This window comes from Schistocerca serialis, chromosome 11 (assembly GCF_023864345.2).
Source record: "Schistocerca serialis cubense isolate TAMUIC-IGC-003099 chromosome 11, iqSchSeri2.2, whole genome shotgun sequence".
NCBI lineage: Eukaryota > Metazoa > Arthropoda > Insecta > Orthoptera > Acrididae > Schistocerca > Schistocerca serialis.
The window spans coordinates 54539242-54561642 of record NC_064648.1 but is presented as its reverse complement, the minus strand read 5'-3'; the positions used below and the strand labels follow the sequence as shown (position 1 = coordinate 54561642).

Sequence of the window (22401 nt, the reverse complement as noted above, 5' to 3'; positions counted from 1 at the left end):
CCACTATGGACAAACAGTAGTTACTCTTACTCTGAAGAAAGTTGGATTATCCTGACTGAAACCTAGGTAAACGGTGCAACTGAGGCTGTTGGTTATTTAAAAAAAATAAGTTTAATATTTATACAGTTGCTGGCAGTGCCATGAAATGTTGAAGATATTTAAGCAATTATGTAGATTTGGAAATGACACAGATTCCTAAACTACATTGTCATTAACAGCACGATAACCCACATCTGGATGAAACACCCCACTGCTGCCCATAGATACTGAAAATGTGGGAGCTGCATAGGCTGAGGTTGAGGGCCTGATGACCCCATCAAACAACACATTATTAACCAAAGCACATATACATTTCATCTTTGATGAAGAAAGCCTCTGAAGATCCTGCCTCTCTGGAATCTTATTTGTAAGGCGAATCTTGTACTGGATTTTATTGGTGATGCCCAATCTATTAGTTATCATCTGTGGTAAACAAACAAAAACTTACAGTACCAGCATCACCTCTAGTGGACCAAGGTGACTGAGCTCAAATGGCAGACATTGCAGTAACACACTATGAATTCCTGTGGCAACCGACAGGTGCCCAATGTGAACGTTTCAGCTGGGTTAAATTTAAAATACACAACCCTGCCTTGACAATATAATACCAACTCACTACCACTTACAAAACACACCTCAAAATTAAGTTCATGGAAAGATGTTTAATTACTGTCCACTTCACTGGGCAAGAAAATTTTCCATTACTCAGTTGTGCCAACCAGAGGCAACATCTGCCCAGTGAGAGCTCGACATTGGGAGGACGGATACAAACAAGGCAATTTACAGGTTGAGGGTGCACACTTGTTCCAAGTCCAGTTGTACCCAAAGGTAAGGCAAGGGTTCCCCTACCTCGGACTTGGCACAGAGACAACACTTTGGCAAAAGAACACTACCACGCCTCTTACGTTGATTATGACATCAGCTGTTCGACTCTCTTTCCAAGGAACCGAACTTTACCATTCAGAATTCCATCTTTCTTACACCAGAAACGCGTCCTATGCTTGTTCCTTACAGTTGGTCCACTATTAACTTGCTGGAATCTCAGTCCCCATCCTGATAATGACACTTAACCCCCAATCACTGCTAGTCGGCAAAACTCGGGCTTCAATGGCGAACACCAAAGCCTCTAATTCAGTAAAAGATGTGCATTTATTAGTGAATGTAGTCTATGAAAGGTCCTGTGGCTCCATTTTCTCTAATATATTGTTGAGTATTTGTTTCTCTGTGACTTGCAATTCCAAGGATGGAATGGCCATATGCATTCATCTATGTACCTAGGAAAATGTTCATGAAGAAACTGCACTAGCCAAGAATGTTTACGCTTAGGCAGACTCTTAATATGAGGTGACAATGTCAGCTCAATAATTGATTTCCACAACTCACTCGATGTTGCACTTTCGTGCAAAATTCGACTGAAAACATGGCTTAACACAGGGTGAAATGCTGAACAACAACATTATTGCAGATGCCCAAAGTGTTGGCGTGAAACATAAATTTGACCATGATGCACAGGATCGATTTCACCTGTCTTTAAATTCTAAATTGAAAGTTCCATTATAGCTTGAAGCAGTAACATTATTTGGTAAGGTAATTTCCCAAATGAATTCCCCTCTGGTCCTTACAGGTGTCAGTAGCATTGCTACTACTTCCAGCAGTTATCTGTTGGTGGGAGAATTTTGTTCTCCACCTATTGATCCTAATTTGTCTAAATAAGGCAGCTGACACCACTTTGCAAGTCAATCACCTGCCCTTGTAACTCCAGAGGTTATGTAACGTGCTCAGAATAGAGATTACATTGTGGAATACCCCACAAGCGATTATCCCAATGGATCAATTGTGCCTGAATTGTATGTATTTGCTTATGGGGGGCTGACTACATTCTAAACATTCTACATTCTGAGACAAGGTTGTCATGACTGGAGCTCAGTCACCTAGTGCAACATATACCTCCCCAGTGCAGTCTGTACTAATCACCAAAGGGTTGTCCACACTGGCATGCCGGCGAGCCACAAGTTCGGCAACACTGCCCTTACATGGAAGCTGACACACTTTTAATTCATAGATAATCTGTTGCTTCTTCAATAAGGATAAACTGGGAAAGTCATGGGACCCCATGTTCAGCAGTTGACACCTACAAACACACACCTTATGGTGAATGACAGTATGAGGATACCTCCCCCCTTTACTTCCAGGAAAGTACCATCCTCTGTTATTAGCCGAACATCCAGCAGGAAAAGGGAACGAGTGGACTGATTGTTAACTCAGGCACTGTTCTGATTGTTAAACGGCGATCTTGTCGAACAAGTATACCGATTTTTTGAATGTTTGCATCAGTTTTTGCTGACAATGGTCTGCCAGTGCGAGTGTCATCACTGGTGTCTTCGCGGCCATCTTTAAATCGTTTAAACCACTCAAACACTTGTGTTCGCGATAAACAATCATCGCCGTACACTTGTTGTAACATTACAAACGTTTCACTTGCAGATTTTCCTAGTTTGAAACAAAATTTGATGTTAACACGCTGTTCTTTCTGTACACTCAACATTTTCCGACGCACAGACAAAACGTCAACTACTTAAAACAGATGCGATGGGCAGACTGAGTGCAGGAGGCATATGAAACTCGAACGGTAGGCGGAGCGAGAGTCACGTGACAGGCCACGCGACTTTCAGCCTTATTGCATTCGTTTTATTGTTACACCAGTACTAGTCCGGTTTTTTTTCTAGCCACACCTTGTAGTAATACATGCCCTTGAGTAGAGAAGCAACTGAAAGAGTTGAAAACAAAGTAGTTGTGTCCATTATAATTATCCGGGCTGTTATGCCGTGGTCCCTTGATGAACTCTGTGTCGACTGCGGGAGACATCTTCAAGGGGGTCCATAGCTCGATGGAAGGTCCAACACACCCACTGGCTCGCTACTGACAGCAAGGTTGACCTTATGACTTCGACAGTGAGGTTGAGTTTATGACTTTGACACAGTGCTACTTGCATGTTGATAGCTTTCTTTTTATTCTAGCCACAGCTTCTTTCAGTTCTGACTTATTGTCTGAGCAATTGTCACAGCCTGTACCCACACAGTTCTCCAGGGATAGAGAAAGGCTTTCCATACTCCTTAGAATTGTAGTACCTAATACTACACCAGTAACACTATGCCCTTCATCTTGACATTCTTGAGGTTCATCGTCAGTGTTTCCACTACAATCCTTGTCTTCATTTATGCCAATGAAACTCAAAAAATCTTTCTTGTAATTTGCCATCATCTTCAACATATCTTGCAGCTAAGCTCAGTTGAGTGGTGTATGCTATGACTGTAGTCTCATCAAAGATTATGGTGTAATACCAAGAATCTTTGATTTCCTCCAGTAATCTTGATAACACCACTGTTTCATAGCATGAAATAAGTTCATTACACGTTGTTTTATATATGTAAGTGGCATTCACTTTAGTGATCTCAAGGTGATGTCCTAGTTGCAAGTCTCCAGCATCAATTCTAAATCTTAGAAGAGCTCTAAAGTTTCCCTTGTTACTCACTGTACTTTCATGATCATTTTCATTTTATAATATACTCCCATCATCTCTATGCCCCCACAAGGGAATATGTTGTTTTCCATGTGATATGATTATTTTTATTATAGGTACAAGATAGTTTATGACTTCCCTAATGCTTCCCATTTTCTGTCTTGACAGTTGATTTATGACATAAAGTCTGCGTTCCTCATGTTGCCAAAAGTAATTTTGCATCTGTTGACACTTCTATGTGGTACTTGAGCTGAGAGAGAGTCTCAAGGTCACCATCTTTACCAGTAAGTTTGGCAAAGTTTGTTAGTGGTTCAGCCACAAGTTTCTTGGCGATAATGGATTTCTTTCCTCCAGCTATTTTATTATTCACAAAAATTGAACAGTTCAACCAGATAAGTTCCTTTCTAACTTGTGAGGACAGTAGCCATGGATACTGTTTAAAACGATTATTGTGCACTTCTCTATGTTCTACCCGCCCTCTCATTTTGCTTGGAAGTAGGAAAGATATAACCTTTTCCAGGTTGCTTTTGAGCTGTGAGAAGCCTGTGTTTTATATCAGCACTAACATTTCCTGATGCTAATATATCTAAATAATTGCCAATATCCTTGGGATTAAAGGAATCAGTCGAACTTTGTTGTGGAAGTTTCGATAAAGTGCTGGGCTCTGCCTGTACATCTGGTGGTGTTTTTGCTGCTGAATGGTGACTGGAATCATCAGATGTTTCTCCTTTTTTTCTTTATTACATACCGATCAATTTTATTATAATTTAATGATGTAGGTAAATTAGATGCCAATCATTCTTGAATAAACAATTTATTCATACTGAAAAATGCAACATTGGTACACTTAGCACTGAAACACACTTGGCCACACTCCCCATATTTCTAATATCACTAAGCACAATACTGACTGAAGTCTGTGGTAATAGCCAATAATGCTACTATTATCACTATTTATCACATCCAAGTTATCGTGAAGACTGTAGATTTCAAACTGACTATCTGGCAGCGACTCTGCTTCTCATATATATGTGGCTCAGTTGTTTTGAGAACACTCGCTGCCAGAATGACAAATGTACATTTGGCCATTTGTAAGTCACACTAGTGATGTTCCTCCTCTGAGCCAAGTATTCATCAGTTGCTTGTCTATGTCACAAGTCAGTGGCAGCTACAGCAGGGTTAAAATAAATGACAAAATTAGTAAATGAGGACAAGCCTCTCACATTCCCACAAACACGGAAAAGCTAAATACAGATAGTGAAAAGTTTACAATAATGGTTTCCACACAGAAAGACACAGAAAAGGAAATTATTAAAACCAATATATTTTTGAACCTGCTAATATTGCTACTGCAGAAGTGCTGTATTTGTTCTGCACACATTGTATCACTCAATTAGATTTTTTTACAGCAAATGCCACGAGAATCTGTCAGTTGAGCACCCCAAAAAATAAATTTGTTACATCACTGCTTTTGCAGGGATACATTTGTGATGATGGATATGGTGGATGCAGAGAAAGCCCACCCATGAGGTAGGAGATTTCAGAAAAATCATGGAAGAAGAAATATGGATATAACAAGAGGGAATTGCTGTAAATTTAACTTCAGTGGCGTGCATAGATATTCACTGACAGCTATAATTCTACCATGTGTGTGACTGCATCATTACACCATTTGACTAGGAAAAGTGGCAGAGTGTACACCAGCTGTGAATTTGTACTCAACTACACATAAAACAAGTGGTCACTTCTTTTTACATCAAACGCCATTCCTTGAGCTTGTTCATTGTCACGGAAAATTTCTTTCTAGTTTTGGGTTCCTAAGACAACGACCATGGGTGTAGATGGCATATATGTGAGTGGTTTTCTGTGACTTCTGAAGAATTGCTAGTGGTGCAAGCAAAACGATTATATTTATTTTTATTTGTACAGATTTAGGACAAATTCACAATTACATTCAATTGTAAAAAAAAAAATTTTTTTGCTTACATATCATCCATAATTCACCACATCACTATCGTGACTGTGACACTAGAGAGAAGCAGAAAGTGGTCATGGTATCTTATATGACTTATACTTTGTACAGTAATGGTATGGTATTGTTTTTCAGAATGAAGGAACTTCAATATAAGGAAAAATAGTGAACTTCTTGGCTTCACCATGGGTATACATTTACTCCAAATCTAACTTCCTCGACCTACATTACCTTTCACTCCATTCTTTGTCCATGACCCCCCCCCTCCCTCCCTAGGGGCGTTTTAGGGTGAATCATTGGCTGAAAAGGTCACAGTGATTGTATACTGATACAACGTGGAATCGTAGGTCTGCAACCCCACCTTCCCTATCGTGTTGCTTAAAGTGTCTGAAATTCAGTCGGCCAACCACCCCTGTCCATCTGTTCCTGCCACCGTACTCTCTGTCTGTTGTTCTGCCCTTTCTCTGTCGACATCATCTGCCCACCTCCATAGGAGGTTGCTGGTTCTTACCTTCTTAGTATTTTAGTCTACATAATAAGTAATACATGTACGTGGCTTGGTTGAACCTGTGGTTTAGGGGGTGATGTAAAACGCATCCACTTTCATAATTTGTATGGTTACTATGTATCTAGATAGTAATTAATGTGTGTACCTGGCTTGGTTGAAGTCGAACCACCGCTTTAGAAGGTAATGTAAAACACATCCACTTTCTAATGTTACTTAAAATCCGTCTTGATTGCAAATTTTTTTTTATGTGACACAGCATGTGAAAGTTGCTTGATTTGGTCGGGATACTCCTGTAACTGATATATCAGATCTGAACATGGTTCTGAATGAACTGAAACCGGTCATATGAATATAAGATTTGCAATCAAGACTGATTTTAAGTACCATTATAAAATGACTGATTGCTGTTATCCCATAAGACATTATGTCTGTTTTTGCAAACATCCTCTTTCATAATGGTAACCATCAATGTGGGTTGCTGCTTGGTATGTAAGAAATAATTTTGATTGACATTATGTGGTGAATCACATACTGTTATGCTTACCTTCAAGAATAAACAGAGAATTGGTGTCAAAACTTTGAATTGTGGCACCACATTTTCTGCTTCCATCCCGAATTGTGGCACCACATTTTCTGCTTCCATCCCCCCCTCTCTCTTCCCCGTCCCCCCTCTCTATCTCCCCTGCCCCCCTCTCTATCTCCCCTGCCCCCCTCTCTATCTCCCCTGCCCCCCTCTCTATCTCCCCTGCCCCCCTCTCTATCTCCCCTGACCCCTCTCTATCTCCCCTGCCCCCTCTCTATCTCCCCTGCCCCCCTCTATCTCCCCTGCCCCCCTCTCTATCTCCCCTGCCCCCCTCTCTATCTCCCCTGCCCCCCTCTCTATCTCCCCTGCCCCCCTCTCTATCTCCCCTGCCCCCCTCTCTATCTCCCCTGCCCCCCTCTCTATCTCCCCTGCCCCCCTCTCTATCTCCCCTGACCCCTCTCTATCTCCCCTGCCCCCCTCTCTGTCTCCCCTGCCCCCCGCTCTGTCTCCCCTGCCCCCCGCTCTGTCTCCCCTGCCCCCCGCTCTGTCTCCCCTGCCCCCGCTCTGTCTCCCCTGCCCCCGCTCTGTCTCCCTGCCCCCCGCTCTGTCTCCCCTGCCCCCCGCTCTGTCTCCACTGCCCCCCGCTCTGTCTCCACTGCCCCCCGCTCTGTCTCCACTGCCCCCGCTCTGTCTCCCCTGCCCCCACCCCCGCTCTGTCTCCCCTGCCCCCACCCCCGCTCTGTCTCCCCTGCCCCCACCCCCGCTCTGTCTCCCCTGCCCCCACCCCCGCTCTGTCTCCCCTGCCCCCACCCCCGCTCTGTCTCCCCTGCCCCCACCCCGCTCTGTCTCCCCTGCCCCACCCCCGCTCTGTCTCCCCTGCCCCCACCCCCGCTCTGTCTCCCCTGCCCCCACCCCGCTCTGTCTCCCCTGCCCCCACCCCCGCTCTGTCTCCCCTGCCCCCACCCCGCTCTGTCTCCCCTGCCCCACCCCCGCTCTGTCTCCCCTGCCCCCACCCCCGCTCTGTCTCCCCTGCCCCCACCCCCGCTCTGTCTCCCCTGCCCCCACCCCCGCTCTGTCTCCCCTGCCCCCACCCCCGCTCTGTCTCCCCTGCCCCCACCCCCGCTCTGTCTCCCCTGCCCCCACCCCCGCTCTGTCTCCCCTGCCCCCACCCCCGCTCTGTCTCCCCTGCCCCCACCCCCGCTCTGTCTCCCCTGCCCCCACCCCCGCTCTGTCTCCCCTGCCCCCACCCCCGCTCTGTCTCCCCTGCCCCCACCCCCGCTCTGTCTCCCCTGCCCCCACCCCCGCTCTGTCTCCCCTGCCCCCACCCCCGCTCTGTCTCCCCTGCCCCCACCCCCGCTCTGTCTCCCCTGCCCCCACCCCCGCTCTGTCTCCCTGCCCCCACCCCCGCTCTGTCTCCCCTGCCCCCACCCCCGCTCTGTCTCCCCTGCCCCCACCCCCGCTCTGTCTCCCCTGCCCCCACCCCCGCTCTGTCTCCCCTGCCCCCACCCCCGCTCTGTCTCCCCTGCCCCCACCCCCGCTCTGTCTCCCCTGCCCCCACCCCCGCTCTGTCTCCCCTGCCCCCACCCCCGCTCTGTCTCCCCTGCCCCCACCCCCGCTCTGTCTCCCCTGCCCCCACCCCCGCTCTGTCTCCCCTGCCCCCACCCCCGCTCTGTCTCCCCTGCCCCCACCCCCGCTCTGTCTCCCCTGCCCCCACCCCCGCTCTGTCTCCCCTGCCCCCACCCCCGCTCTGTCTCCCCTGCCCCCACCCCCGCTCTGTCTCCCCTGCCCCCACCCCCGCTCTGTCTCCCCTGCCCCCACCCCCGCTCTGTCTCCCCTGCCCCCACCCCCGCTCTGTCTCCCCTGCCCCCACCCCCGCTCTGTCTCCCCTGCCCCCACCCCCGCTCTGTCTCCCCTGCCCCCACCCCCGCTCTGTCTCCCCTGCCCCCACCCCCGCTCTGTCTGCCCTGCCCCCACCCCCGCTCTGTCTGCCCTGCCCCCACCCCCGCTCTGTCTGCCCTGCCCCCACCCCCGCTCTGTCTGCCCTGCCCCCACCCCCGCTCTGTCTGCCCTGCCCCCACCCCCGCTCTGTCTGCCCTGCCCCCACCCCCGCTCTGTCTGCCCTGCCCCCACCCCCGCTCTGTCTGCCCTGCCCCCACCCCCGCTCTGTCTGCCCTGCCCCCACCCCCGCTCTGTCTGCCCTGCCCCCACCCCCGCTCTGTCTGCCCGGCCCCCCACCCCCGCTCTGTCTGCCCGGCCCCCACCCCCGCTCTGTCTGCCCGGCCCCCACCCCCGCTCTGTCTGCCCGGCCCCCACCCCCGCTCTGTCTGCCCGGCCCCCACCCCCGCTCTGTCTGCCCGGCCCCCACCCCCGCTCTGTCTGCCCGGCCCCCACCCCCGCTCTGTCTGCCCGGCCCCCACCCCCGCTCTGTCTGCCCGGCCCCCACCCCCGCTCTGTCTGCCCGGCCCCCCACCCCCGCTCTGTCTGCCCGGCCCCCACCCCCGCTCTGTCTGCCCGGCCCCCACCCCCGCTCTGTCTGCCCGGCCCCCCACCCCCCGGTCTGTCTGCCCGGCCCCCACCCCCGGTCTGTCTGCCCGGCCCCCACCCCCGCTCTGTCTGCCCGGCCCCCACCCCCGCTCTGTCTGCCCGGCCCCCACCCCCGCTCTGTCTGCCCGGCCCCCACCCCCGCTCTGTCTGCCCGGCCCCCACCCCCGCTCTGTCTGCCCGGCCCCCACCCCCGCTCTGTCTGCCCGGCCCCCACCCCCGCTCTGTCTGCCCGGCCCCCACCCCCGCTCTGTCTGCCCGGCCCCCACCCCCGCTCTGTCTGCCCGGCCCCCACCCCCGCTCTGTCTGCCCGGCCCCCACCCCCGCTCTGTCTGCCCGGCCCCCACCCCCGCTCTGTCTGCCCGGCCCCCACCCCCGCTCTGTCTGCCCGGCCCCCACCCCCGCTCTGTCTGCCCGGCCCCCACCCCCGCTCTGTCTGCCCGGCCCCCACCCCCGCTCTGTCTGCCCGGCCCCCACCCCCGCTCTGTCTGCCCGGCCCCCACCCCCGCTCTGTCTGCCCGGCCCCCACCCCCGCTCTGTCTGCCCGGCCCCCACCCCCGCTCTGTCTGCCCGGCCCCCACCCCCGCTCTGTCTGCCCGGCCCCCACCCCCGCTCTGTCTGCCCGGCCCCCACCCCCGCTCTGTCTGCCCGGCCCCCACCCCCGCTCTGTCTGCCCGGCCCCCACCCCCGCTCTGTCTGCCCGGCCCCCACCCCCGCTCTGTCTGCCCGGCCCCCACCCCCGCTCTGTCTGCCCGGCCCCCACCCCCGCTCTGTCTGCCCGGCCCCCACCCTCCGCTCTGTCTGCCCGGCCCCCACCCCCGCTCTGTCTGCCCGGCCCCCACCCCCGCTCTGTCTGCCCGGCCCCCACCCCCGCTCTGTCTGCCCGGCCCCCACCCCCGCTCTGTCTCCCCTGCCCCCACCCCCGCTCTGTCTCCCCTGCCCCCACCCCCGCTCTGTCTCCCCTGCCCCCACCCCCGCTCTGTCTCCCCTGCCCCCACCCCCGCTCTGTCTCCCCTGCCCCCACCCCCGCTCTGTCTCCCCTGCCCCCACCCCCGCTCTGTCTCCCCTGCCCCCACCCCCGCTCTGTCTCCCCTGCCCCCACCCCCGCTCTGTCTCCCCTGCCCCCACCCCCGCTCTGTCTCCCCTGCCCCCACCCCCGCTCTGTCTCCCCTGCCCCCACCCCCGCTCTGTCTCCCCTGCCCCCACCCCCGCTCTGTCTCCCCTGCCCCCACCCCCGCTCTGTCTCCCCTGCCCCCACCCCCGCTCTGTCTGCCCCTGCCCCCACCCCGCTCTGTCTGCCCTGCCCCCACCCCCGCTCTGTCTGCCCTGCCCCCACCCCCGCTCTGTCTGCCCGGCCCCCACCCCCGCTCTGTCTGCCCGGCCCCCACCCCCGCTCTGTCTGCCCGGCCCCCACCCCCGCTCTGTCTGCCCGGCCCCCACCCCCGCTCTGTCTGCCCGGCCCCCACCCCCGCTCTGTCTGCCCGGCCCCCACCCCCGCTCTGTCTGCCCGGCCCCCACCCCCGCTCTGTCTGCCCGGCCCCCACCCACGCTCTGTCTGCCCGGCCCCCACCCCCGCTCTGTCTGCCCGGCCCCCACCCCCGCTCTGTCTGCCCGGCCCCCACCCCCGCTCTGTCTGCCCGGCCCCCACCCCCGCTCTGTCTGCCCGGCCCCCACCCCCGCTCTGTCTGCCCGGCCCCCACCCCCGCTCTGTCTGCCCGGCCCCCACCCCCGCTCTGTCTGCCCGGCCCCCACCCCCGCTCTGTCTGCCCGGCCCCCACCCCCGCTCTGTCTGCCCGGCCCCCACCCCCGCTCTGTCTGCCCGGCCCCCACCCCCGGTCTGTCTGCCCGGCCCCCACCCCCGGTCTGTCTGCCCGGCCCCCACCCCCGGTCTGTCTGCCCGGCCCCCACCCCCGGTCTGTCTGCCCGGCCCCCACCCCCGCTCTGTCTGCCCGGCCCCCACCCCCGCTCTGTCTGCCCGGCCCCCACCCCCGCTCTGTCTGCCCGGCCCCCACCCCCGCTCTGTCTGCCCGGCCCCCACCCCCGCTCTGTCTGCCCGGCCCCCACCCCCGCTCTGTCTGCCCTGCCCCCACCCCCGCTCTGTCTGCCCTGCCCCCACCCCCGCTCTGTCTGCCCGGCCCCCACCCCCCTCGCCCCTTACCCCTGTTCCCCCCTATCCGTCGTTGCCCCTCTCCTCCCCTCTCCACCGTTAACCCTCTTCCACCCGTCACTGTCACCCGTCGCCCCGTGTCTCCCCTCGTCGCCCCTCGCGCCATGCCCCGCGTCGACCCACTCTGCTACCGGTGCCCGTAGCAGTCTAGTCCCTTTAATCCCACAAACCAACCAATTAACCAACCCCCCTCTGCCCCCCCTCATCACACCACTCTGATTCCATCCCACCCCAACACCCCTCTCTGCCACCACCTCCACCTCCCCGTAACCGCTCTCTGCCCCCACCCCCCGTCACCCCTCTCTGCTCCCACCCCTCTGCTCCCACCCCACGTCACCCGTCTCCCCCCTCAACCGTCTGTCCCCCGCCCGTCACCCGCCCGTCACCCGTCTGTCCCCCGCCCGTCGCCCGTCTGTCCCCCGCCCGTCGCCCGTCTGTCCCCCGCCCGTCGCCCGTCTGTCCCCCGCCCGTCGCCCGTCTGTCCCCCGCCCGTCGCCCGTCTGTCCCCCGCCCGTCGCCCGTCTGTCCCCCGCCCGTCGCCCGTCTGTCCCCCGCCCGTCGCCCGTCTGTCCCCCGCCCGTCGCCCGTCTGTCCCCCGCCCGTCGCCCGTCTGTCCCCCGCCCGTCGCCCGTCTGTCCCCCGCCCGTCGCCCGTCTGTCCCCCGCCCGTCGCCCGTCTGTCCCCCGCCCGTCGCCCGTCTGTCCCCCGCCCGTCGCCCGTCTGTCCCCCGCCCGTCGCCCGTCTGTCCCCCGCCCGTCGCCCGTCTGTCCCCCGCCCGTCGCCCGCCCGTCGCCCGCCCGTCGCCCGCCCGTCGCCCGCCCGTCGCCCGCCCGTCGCCCGTCTGTCCCCCGCCCGTCGCCCGTCTGTCCCCCGCCCGTCTGTCCCCCGCCCGTCGCCCGTCTGTCCCCCGCCCGTCGCCCGTCTGTCCCCCGCCCGTCGCCCGTCTGTCCCCCGCCCGTCGCCCGTCTGTCCCCCGCCCGTCGCCCGTCTGTCCCCCGCCCGTCGCCCGTCTGTCCCCCGCCCGTCGCCCGTCTGTCCCCCGCCCGTCGCCCGTCTGTCCCCCGCCCGTCGCCCGTCGCCCGTCTGTCCCCCGCCCGTCGCCCGTCGCCCGTCTGTCCCCCGCCCGTCGCCCGTCGCCCGTCTGTCCCCCGCCCGTCGCCCGTCGCCCGTCTGTCCCCCGCCCGTCGCCCGTCGCCCGTCTGTCCCCCGCCCGTCGCCCGTCGCCCGTCTGTCCCCCGCCCGTCGCCCGTCGCCCGTCTGTCCCCCGCCCGTCGCCCGTCGCCCGTCTGTCCCCCGCCCGTCGCCCGTCGCCCGTCTGTCCCCCGCCCGTCGCCCGTCGCCCGTCTGTCCCCCGCCCGTCGCCCGTCGCCCGTCTGTCCCCCGCCCGTCGCCCGTCGCCCGTCTGTCCCCCGCCCGTCGCCCGTCGCCCGTCTGTCCCCCGCCCGTCGCCCGTCGCCCGTCTGTCCCCCGCCCGTCGCCCGTCTGTCCCCCGCCCGTCGCCCGTCTGTCCCCCGCCCGTCGCCCGTCTGTCCCCCGCCCGTCGCCCGTCTGTCCCCCGCCCGTCGCCCGTCTGTCCCCCGCCCGTCGCCCGTCTGTCCCCCGCCCGTCGCCCGTCTGTCCCCCGCCCGTCGCCCGTCTGTCCCCCGCCCGTCGCCCGTCTGTCCCCCGCCCGTCGCCCGTCTGTCCCCCGCCCGTCGCCCGTCTGTCCCCCGCCCGTCGCCCGTCTGTCCCCCGCCCGTCGCCCGTCTGTCCCCCGCCCGTCGCCCGTCTGTCCCCCGCCCGTCGCCCGTCTGTCCCCCGCCCGTCGCCCGTCTGTCCCCCGCCCGTCGCCCGTCTGTCCCCCGCCCGTCGCCCGTCTGTCCCCCGCCCGTCGCCCGTCTGTCCCCCGCCCGTCGCCCGTCTGTCCCCCGCCCGTCGCCCGTCTGTCCCCCGCCCGTCGCCCGTCTGTCCCCCGCCCGTCGCCCGTCTGTCCCCCGCCCGTCGCCCGTCTGTCCCCCGCCCGTCGCCCGTCTGTCCCCCGCCCGTCGCCCGTCTGTCCCCCGCCCGTCGCCCGTCTGTCCCCCGCCCGTCGCCCGTCTGTCCCCCGCCCGTCGCCCGTCTGTCCCCCGCCCGTCGCCCGTCTGTCGCCCGCCCGTCGCCCGTCTGTCGCCCGCCCGTCGCCCGTCCGTCGCCCGTCCGTCGCCCGCCCGTCGCCCGCCCGTCGCCCGTCCGTCGCCCGCCCGTCGCCCGTCCGTCGCCCGCCCGTCGCCCGCCCGTCGCCCGCCCGTCGCCCGCCCGTCGCCCGCCCGTCGCCCGCCCGTCGCCCGCCCGTCGCCCGCCCGTCGCCCGCCCGTCGCCCGTCCGTCGCCCGTCCGTCGCCCGCCCGTCGCCCGCCTGTCGCCCGCCCGTCGCCCGCCTGTCGCCCGCCCGTCGCCCGCCCGTCGCCCGCCCGTCGCCCGCCCGTCGCCCGCCCGTCGCCCGCCCGTCGCCCGCCCGTCGCCCGCCCGTCGCCCGCCCGTCGCCCGCCCGTCGCCCGCCCGTCGCCCGCCCGTCGCCCGTCCGTCGCCCGCCCGTCGCCCGTCTGTCGCCCGCCCGTCGCCCGCCCGTCGCCCGCCCGTCGCCCGCCCGTCGCCCGCCCGTCGCCCGCCCGTCGCCCGCCCGTCGCCCGCCCGTCGCCCGCCCGTCGCCCGCCCGTCGCCCGCCCGTCGCCCGCCCGTCGCCCGCCCGCCTCCTCTACCCCCCATCATGCTTCTCCCCCTCCCATTTCGCCCCTCCCCCCGTCACTCCCTCTCCCATTTCCCCCCTCCCCCCGTCAGTCCCCCTCCCTTTTCCCCCCTCCCCCAGTCAGTCCCCCTCCCTTTTCCCCCCTCCCCCAGTCAGTCCCCCTCCCATTTCCCCCCTCCTCCCCCTTGACCCTCCTCCTGCCTCTCCCCTCTCACCGGTCCCACCCCCCTAACTTTTCGGTTTCCCCAACTTTATATATGAGAGCCAAGTAGGAACAAGACACGGAAGCCTTGATCACTCCTTGTTTTTGCTTTTTTTCAGTTTCTTGAAGATCCATTACGGACTGACAACACTCCTGTTGGGGTAAAGCAGGATCCTGAACTGCAACAAGATGCTGATCTATCTGAGCATAATGTAAGTTTTCATACAAGTACTGTATTGTGCAGGAAGTGTATTAAGTATGTCATGACACAAATATGGGGCATTCAAGCTAAATTTTCATGGATTGTTAACAAATGTATCCTATGATAGCAGCTATTTTCAAGAATGTTTGTGGTCTTCCAGTTGACTCTAGTTAAATGTGTTATTTGTTGGTTATTACCAATTGTATTTTAACTGCACCTGTAACAAGCATATCTGTATTAATCAGTACCTTGCATTAATTTTTTATTATGATTCTATGTCGTGAATGCTTTAAGTACATATCTGGTGTCAACAGAGCAAGGAAGACTTCCTCTTAGAAGTAATTGTTAATCTTGTTACGTGTCTCTGTGTCACAGCACTGTAACAGATGATGTGGAACTATGATACGTGGTGGGTGTATATTCTAGAGTTCTCAGTCTCTACTCTTTGTAGTATTTACATCATTACTGAAATCCTGCATTGGCTGTATGTAATTCCTTATGATTTTCCTCCAGTACACATAACATAAGTTTGCATTGTTTTCTAAAGAGAAGGCACTGAAAATACATGGTGAAAGAGCAAGAAGCTGTGTAAATAGCATTAAATTTGGTTCATTTTGCTGATAATGTGTGGAATGCCGTATTCATTTGATTAATGGCCAAAAAGTCCTTTTGTTTATGGATTTACAGCTGGAAGATTATTTGCATCCCTATATTATCTCAATTTAATTTTGAAATGTTGCTAGACACGTATATCAGGTTTCTATATGGGAGTATGACCACCTAATAGAGCAGGTCATAGTGCCTCTGAAATCACAGTGGTTTATGTGACATGAATAGAAAGTGAAAGTACGCCAAATAAATACTACACAATGGCTGATAGCAAAATCAGAGGCATTAGAACTGATTGGATGGATTCTGACATTCATCTTCCCAAGCAATAAGAATCTCTGTAAAGCTGGATGATACTCATAAGAAGGGAACATTGAGAACTATATCCTACACACAGAAGTTAGCAAGCAGTTATAATTCACAGATTGTTTTCTTCTTTCAGTCTGCTAAAAATCCATTGGGAATATCACGGTCCACTGATTTTATCAAGGAGGATCCTGAATTAAATTTGGAAATGAGTGAAACTGAGACTATTGTAAGTATTTACATCCTCGATGTATTGCATGTTTTCAAGTAATAAGTCTTCTGTTAAGTGTGTAGAGTAAAAGATGCTTTGCTGTGGAATTGTCCCAGATTGTCAGTTTTCTGGAACTTGTTGCTGTTCGTAATTGTAGAGTATTCTTATACAATTGCACTTGACTTTCATATCACCTTTTACGTGCTGACTGTTTTAAATAGAAATGGAATGGGACTGCTGCCTTGCATAATCCTGTTTTCTGTAGCCCTTGTTGATACCAACTATATTGCATAATGGCTGGGTGTGATGGTCACAAAATTCGGTTTTCGATGAAGTGTAAGTTCTAATAGTGTAGGTTAGTTGAGGAATATTGCTTCTTTCAATAACTAGTGATAGTGTGAATCATAGTTATTCTTGGCTTTGTTATAGAAAACTTTTGGTTTTGAAAAAGGAGATAAAATTTGTGTGTTGCATATCAGCCTTGATACTTTGACCATAACATGTACATGTTGTGGCAGCTTCTGTGGTATGTGTAGTATTAGTTATAAATTTTTCAGCTATAGAAAATCTCCATGTATGGCTTTTGGTGAATGATTGTATACAGATGAAGCCATGTATGAGATCACCACTCGAGTTGTGGCAGATATAACAAAGAAAGATTAATTTTTTAGATATGCTTTATGACATTGCTAAGGGAAACAGATGCTTATATTGATAAACATGTCACAGGAATAAAATTAGACAAAGACTGGGAAACATTCAACACACAGTTGCACAAGTTTGGGTTCTGGCTCAATCTTGATGTCATTGTTCATAAACAAACGTCCTACGATTATTAAGGATTCTTCAGGGAAATGTTGGCTTCCTGAGACACTGAAATATGTGGTGATTATTCAAGCGTACAGGTCAAAGAACCAAACTATCATGCTAGGGACAGCTCAGAGTATGTAAAGGATTATATCTGGTTCACAGCTAACAGGCCAAGACTTAATGCCGCAGAGACTCATATTATGCCATTGCTGCATTGTAGTTCGGGACCACTTATCATGAAAATACTAAAGGCCATAGTTGTCTTCCTATGCAGCCCGAGAGATCACAGGTCATGCAAGATGCCTCCATGACACCAGGACCAGTGGTGTGGAGATTCTGTCCACTGTATGGAGTGATGCTCCTAATGCAAGTGTGTAGAACAGTGTGTTGCTGGTTGTGTGGCCTGGAAAACCGTCATGTGGTTGGCACTGAAATCATTGACGTGTACTCCCACTTGTTACTTTGAAAGTACGCCACTTAGGTTAAACAGTGGTAGACACCTGAGCAAATCTACGAATAGGATGTGTGACCATAACAGTGATTCTGAGTAGCACATGCAGTTGTGCAGTGAACATCTTAGCTCTGTCAGCTAGAATGACATAGTCTTTGTGATCTCAGGAGGATAAAATGCTAGGACTTAATAATGATGCAGAAAAATAGGGCATGTCATTTTGTTACTGGCACATGGCCAGCAAGATTCTGTATTAATTGTGGAATTGCGAATTTTATTAGGTAATTGCATGAGAAACTAGAGCAAGCTAGCAAATTAATACTTTGTTGGAGAAGCAATTCAGTGGCAGGCTACTTCATGTGTTCCTTCAGGAACTCAAATGAGAATTCCCAGAGGGAAGCTGATGTTCTTTGGGAGCAAAGCTATTCAGAAAATTTAGAGAACTGCCGTTTGAAGCTGACTGCTGAACGATTTTGTTTCCAGCATATATTGCACATCAGGACTATGAAGAATAAATTTGAGAAATCAGGGCTGATATGGAGGCACATATAAGGCCTTTTTCCCTCGTATTTGCGAGTGGAATGGGAAAGGAAGTGTCCAGCAGGGTTATGGGGCACCCTTCACCATGCGCCATTAGTAGGATAGCGAAATATTGATGTCTCTGGAGATACTAGGTAAAATAAGTAGCTGACTAATGTAGAAGGAGCAACATTTAAGAAATGCAGTGTGTAAAACAAAGAATGAACAAATGAATAATGTTGACACCCCATCTCTAGCCAGGGCTGAGGTTACAGTGGTGAAAGCAAATTTAACTTTATGAAAACAATTCTGAAACATACAATAATAAAAACAACCCATCAAGACAAATTAGGGTTACCATACTTTGCTGAAAGAAGTTATACCTGTACAAGCCCTTGCTCAGGATGTTCAAAATCATCAGATTTCACAAGGCTATAAAGGTGCAGAATTAGGGGTCTGCCTGCAAAGCGTTTATTTACAAAGAATCATATGATTTTTTGGTTGTTTACAATTTGTATGTGTGCACATACAATATTAAGGTGCTTTTCACAGCTGTGTTTAGGATTAGATTCATCGTTTACTGATCACAAATATCAAAATCCTTTTCACAACATTTAAGCATCCAGGCAATAGACTTGATTCATGCATTTGCAAACATTTCAGTTTAGGAAACTAACTACTGTTCCCATAGCGTATAGTCTATCCAAAGGTGTTGAAAGAGGATGCACATAGGTGGAGCCTCTCACAAACTCCCACCAATAAAAAAATACCGTGTGATGAAGCAACTTTTAAGGTCATATCTGCAGCCCGCTACAGCTGATCAATCTGTCAGGCAGCTTACTGTTCAGAAGTGCTCTTTCGTGCAGGTTCCAATGCACTGGTACACCATCCAGATGAAAAATTATATTTCTGATCATTTTCCATCTCTTCTGTTTTCGTCCATCTATGTGATTCCTAATATTGTCAACTTTCTTCAGTTTGTTACAGAATTCCCTGCTCTTCAGATTCAGTTCAGTGTTAATCTCACTAAACTGTTCATCACATTTCATAAGTTGAATTATAAATCATGATCACTACCAACAAACTTCTTGTGCCATATTGCATAGCACATTACCCTTATTAATGTTGCAGCTACCAGTTAAGTCTTATCCCTCGAGGACTCATTTTTTAAGGTGTAAAGTGATCAGAAATGGCCTGTTGCTGGAAGTAGTAGACATGACTGGTCACACACTAAGTGAAACATAATGCATACGATTCATTGGTGTCTGCTTTGATTTCAATTGAAATGGGTGTCAAAAAATTGGTAAACTTGTCAAGTTGATCCTCTCAGAGTTACTCACTTAGAGGCAATTATGATGGCTTGTTTTGGATTTTTCACTTGTTTTTGGAATTATCTTCTGGGACAGTCAACTAGAAACAAATAAAATAGTTATGTTAATTAATGTAAAAACCAATAGTGAGTTCCGTAGTGAGATGTAGGTGCAAGATTCCGTAGGTCAATGAAGACGCTTATGCAAGGTGTTCAGTTGCTAACATAACATCACATCACATCACATCACATTCCTACTACAAGCTTGTATAGGATAAATATTAATTTATTCATAGCTGCCATGCCCTGTAAGATTATCCTAGAGGATAGTACTGAGTGAAAGCATCCTAGGAGGCATTTCTGCAAGTTGACACCCTGGAGGCAGATTCATTAATTGCAAGGCAGGGAGATAAGAGGTTTTTGGTTAACTCATTCTCTTGCAGGTGCCTCCTTAATCTATTTTTGATCCGAATGCCCAAGAACTTAATTTGTGGATCCTCATCCAGTGTCTGTCGCTGGTATCTCCTTGTATATGTAAGTCATTTGAATTTCTTTGGAATTGCGTGATGTGTGTTTATGTAAGTATAAAGATCGAATTTTTGTTCTGTTGCCTGTAAACCAATTGCGAGCATGTTCCATTATTCTCCTGGCTGTTTCTAATATAAATGTGTTTGCTGGTTATCAGTGTACTTGTCATCGGCAAGCATTGCAGATTTTGAAGATACCTCCAATGGTTTTAGCACAACATCTATGTAGGTCAGGATAAGTCAAAAGCTGAGCCCTGTGGGACATTATATGTGTTGTTTCCCCATTTTGTATTCAGTTTTCCTCCCAAGGTATAATTTATCACTAAGACCCAGGTTTTTATTGCTAAGCTAAGAATCAGTTCATGTACATGTACTTCACACAATAACACTGTATTTCCCCAAGTAATGGGAGATCAAGGTTGTAATGTGATGCCAATAAGTTTTCTCCACTTCCAATACATATTTCAGTCATGCTGTAAAGTCAGCACATATTTTAGTAATTCGATTGTTACGATAATAAGAAGAAGACTTCCTCCTTCTGTCACCAGATGATTTTTGTGATTGATTTGACCATTCATATGATGAAACTGACATCTGGTCAAGTATACACTTCCTGACTGAGTCTGATGGACCTAATTTCAATGGTGACTTTCCCCCCCAATGTTTTCAACTACTGTTAAGAAATTAGTGTTTTCATGGCCTGATGTTTTTTCAGTTTTTTTTTTTTCTAAATATTAAGCTGGTGCCTTAGTTGATAGCACTTTCGTTTTGCATGTTCATATTCCAGTTACTGAGGGTTTATTTATCAGTTGTCATTATTTATTTGTAGTTTGCTTTTGCTCATTGAGTTTACATATATTTGAGTCTACATATTGTCATTTTGTCATTTGGAGATACTGAGTGGAATGGTGGTCACTAGAAAGTGGAGTGCTAAGTGGAGATATAGCACTGTTGACATATTCATCTGTTTGGGTTCTACAGAGGGGTAACAGCAGTGGAGGCAGCTAGAAACATTTGCACCATGTTTGTGTTTAAAGCCATTGGACAGAGATTGGCAAGAAAATTGTTTTGTCACTCTAAGGAGAATTGCTGTGCCATTAGTGACTTACCTTTGGGGTTTAATAAAGATCACTTAAATGCGTTACTTCCCAATGATCCATGTAATTGTACTTGAGAACTTTCAAATTCAATGAACTGTGTTCACTTCTTGACCTTCTGACATTTGTGTGCAATGGGGAAGGTTCAAAAATAGGGTCTACAGATACTGCATGCACTGGAACAAAATCACAAAAATGGGTGGCCATATGCACATCCTTGCTTGCCTGTCATCAGTTGCTTGTAAAGAACACTAATCATTCATGCCCTGTATCATTATGCTGATAAGAAATGGTGGATTTGTGGTAAAAATAAGGAAAAGAAAGGAATGGTGGAGTCCAAACAAAACAGCAACAAAAGGCATCCACAAAAGATAATGCTCTACATCCTGTGTGGTTTACTATGAATTGCGCCCTTTTGGTGTAACCACTTATTACCGCTGACATTTACTGTCAAGAACTGCGATGTGTTGCAGATACAGTATATGAACAATGACCAGGAAGACACTACTCCAGGATAACACCCACCTGCAAGCTGCTAGACACAAAAAACAGTTCACAGGAGTTGGGTTTTGAAGTCATTGCACACCCACCTTATTCATCCAATGGAGCACCCTCAGATTCTCTCCTTTTCTGCTCTCTACTGAACAAGCTTCAAGGAACTTCCTTTCCAGATGAAAATGCGCTCTCAACCCTACTTAACAAGTTCTTCACCTTAAAACCAGGTTACTTCTACAGTTACAGAATGAAAAAGTCATCCCAGCATAGGGAGACTGCATTAAATAGTGAAGGAGAACATTTCATTGATAATTTAAGTCTCCTATTTGCACCTCTTACCTATTAAACTTACAGAAAAATGCCAGGATCCATATACCAAACAAATACTTGCTGCAAATGGGTACATATGCGTAACCTTTTTTCATTTTACTATTAAACTATTTCTTTTCATTTCTGTCTAATCAGTATGTATAATGTTCAAAATAATACTAGGTCTGTTAAGCCCAGTGTCTGAGAACAGATGTTGCAAACACGGATTGGTATTGTACATATCTTTTACAAGACAGTTAACTCAGTGCACATGTGCTAAGTGTTCAACGATGAATCATATTGTCTTCAGTGTCAAGTTTATAAAGAATTTAATATTTTCTCAAAATAATTCTGATTCCCAAGTGAGTTTATGGCTGAATAAATGGCAGAAGATTCTTAATTTCTTCTCATGAAATGATGTGGCTCTGTTGAGAGGTTAATGTAATTTGTGCACCATTGTTTCTCAGAACATTTGGGTAGTGATGTTTGGGTCAACTCTATTGGGACAGTTATCAAACATAAACCTAATTCGCCGGCCGAAGTGGCCGTGCGGTTAAAGGCGCTGCAGTCTGGAACCGCAAGACCGCTACGGTCGCAGGTTCGAATCCTGCCTCGGGCATGGATGTTTGTGATGTCCTTAGGTTAGTTAGGTTTAACTAGTTCTAAGTTCTAGGGGACTAATGACCTCAGCAGTTGAGTCCCATAGTGCTCAGAGCCATTTGAACCATAAACCTAATTACCCTTGTTCTGAGGTATCAGTTTAAATAATTTTAATGAACAACCCAAAGGTCACATTTAAATATTATCGAAAAATGAGTATAGCTTCTAAAAGTAATTTTGTATGAAGAAAATGCAGTGAAGAACTGACAGTACCTGTAAATTAGTTAATAAATTTGTTTACTTCATTGTAGAAATGACTGAAGCACTAAATATCCACCAATTGATGTTGGAAATAATTTGAATTTCTTCTATAATCAGTATTCCTGGTAGTTGCTGTGGATAGAGATGAAATTATTTCTTTATGGAATGCAACAGTATACTTACTCATTAAAGGTCGATTGAATCAAAAGTACAATTCAGCTGAGGAAGAGTGATTCCAGGTTTCCTCTTGGGCAATAATATGTATGAAAAGTGAGTTTCATTAATTGTTATAGTAACTTTCCTTTTCTAATGATTGATAATGTGTTCACACAGTTGGCTGTGTGGAATTAAAGATAGCTCCTGAAAGAATTTTTTAAAATTACATTTAAATCAGAAATGGTTTGAATTGCACCCTTTCTTTAAAATACAAATACATAAGGAATGTGTTACATTAGGCATACAGTAATTGTATCTAAAACTTGAAATCTTGAAGATACGTCAAAAGCTAATTGTGTTTGGG

At 51.9% G+C, this 22401-nt stretch overlaps 1 protein-coding gene across 1 annotated transcript in view; it reads left to right on the top strand.

Annotated features, from left to right (window-relative positions):
* The window catches only part of LOC126427266 (zinc finger protein 708-like), a 164082-nt gene that overhangs the window by 76813 nt on the left and 64868 nt on the right, over positions 1 to 22401 (top strand). The window contains exons 5-6 of the mRNA XM_050089518.1: positions 14295 to 14387; positions 15429 to 15521. Coding sequence (XP_049945475.1) covers positions 14295 to 14387; positions 15429 to 15521 — 186 coding nt within the window. The remainder of the gene's footprint in view (positions 1 to 14294; positions 14388 to 15428; positions 15522 to 22401) is intronic.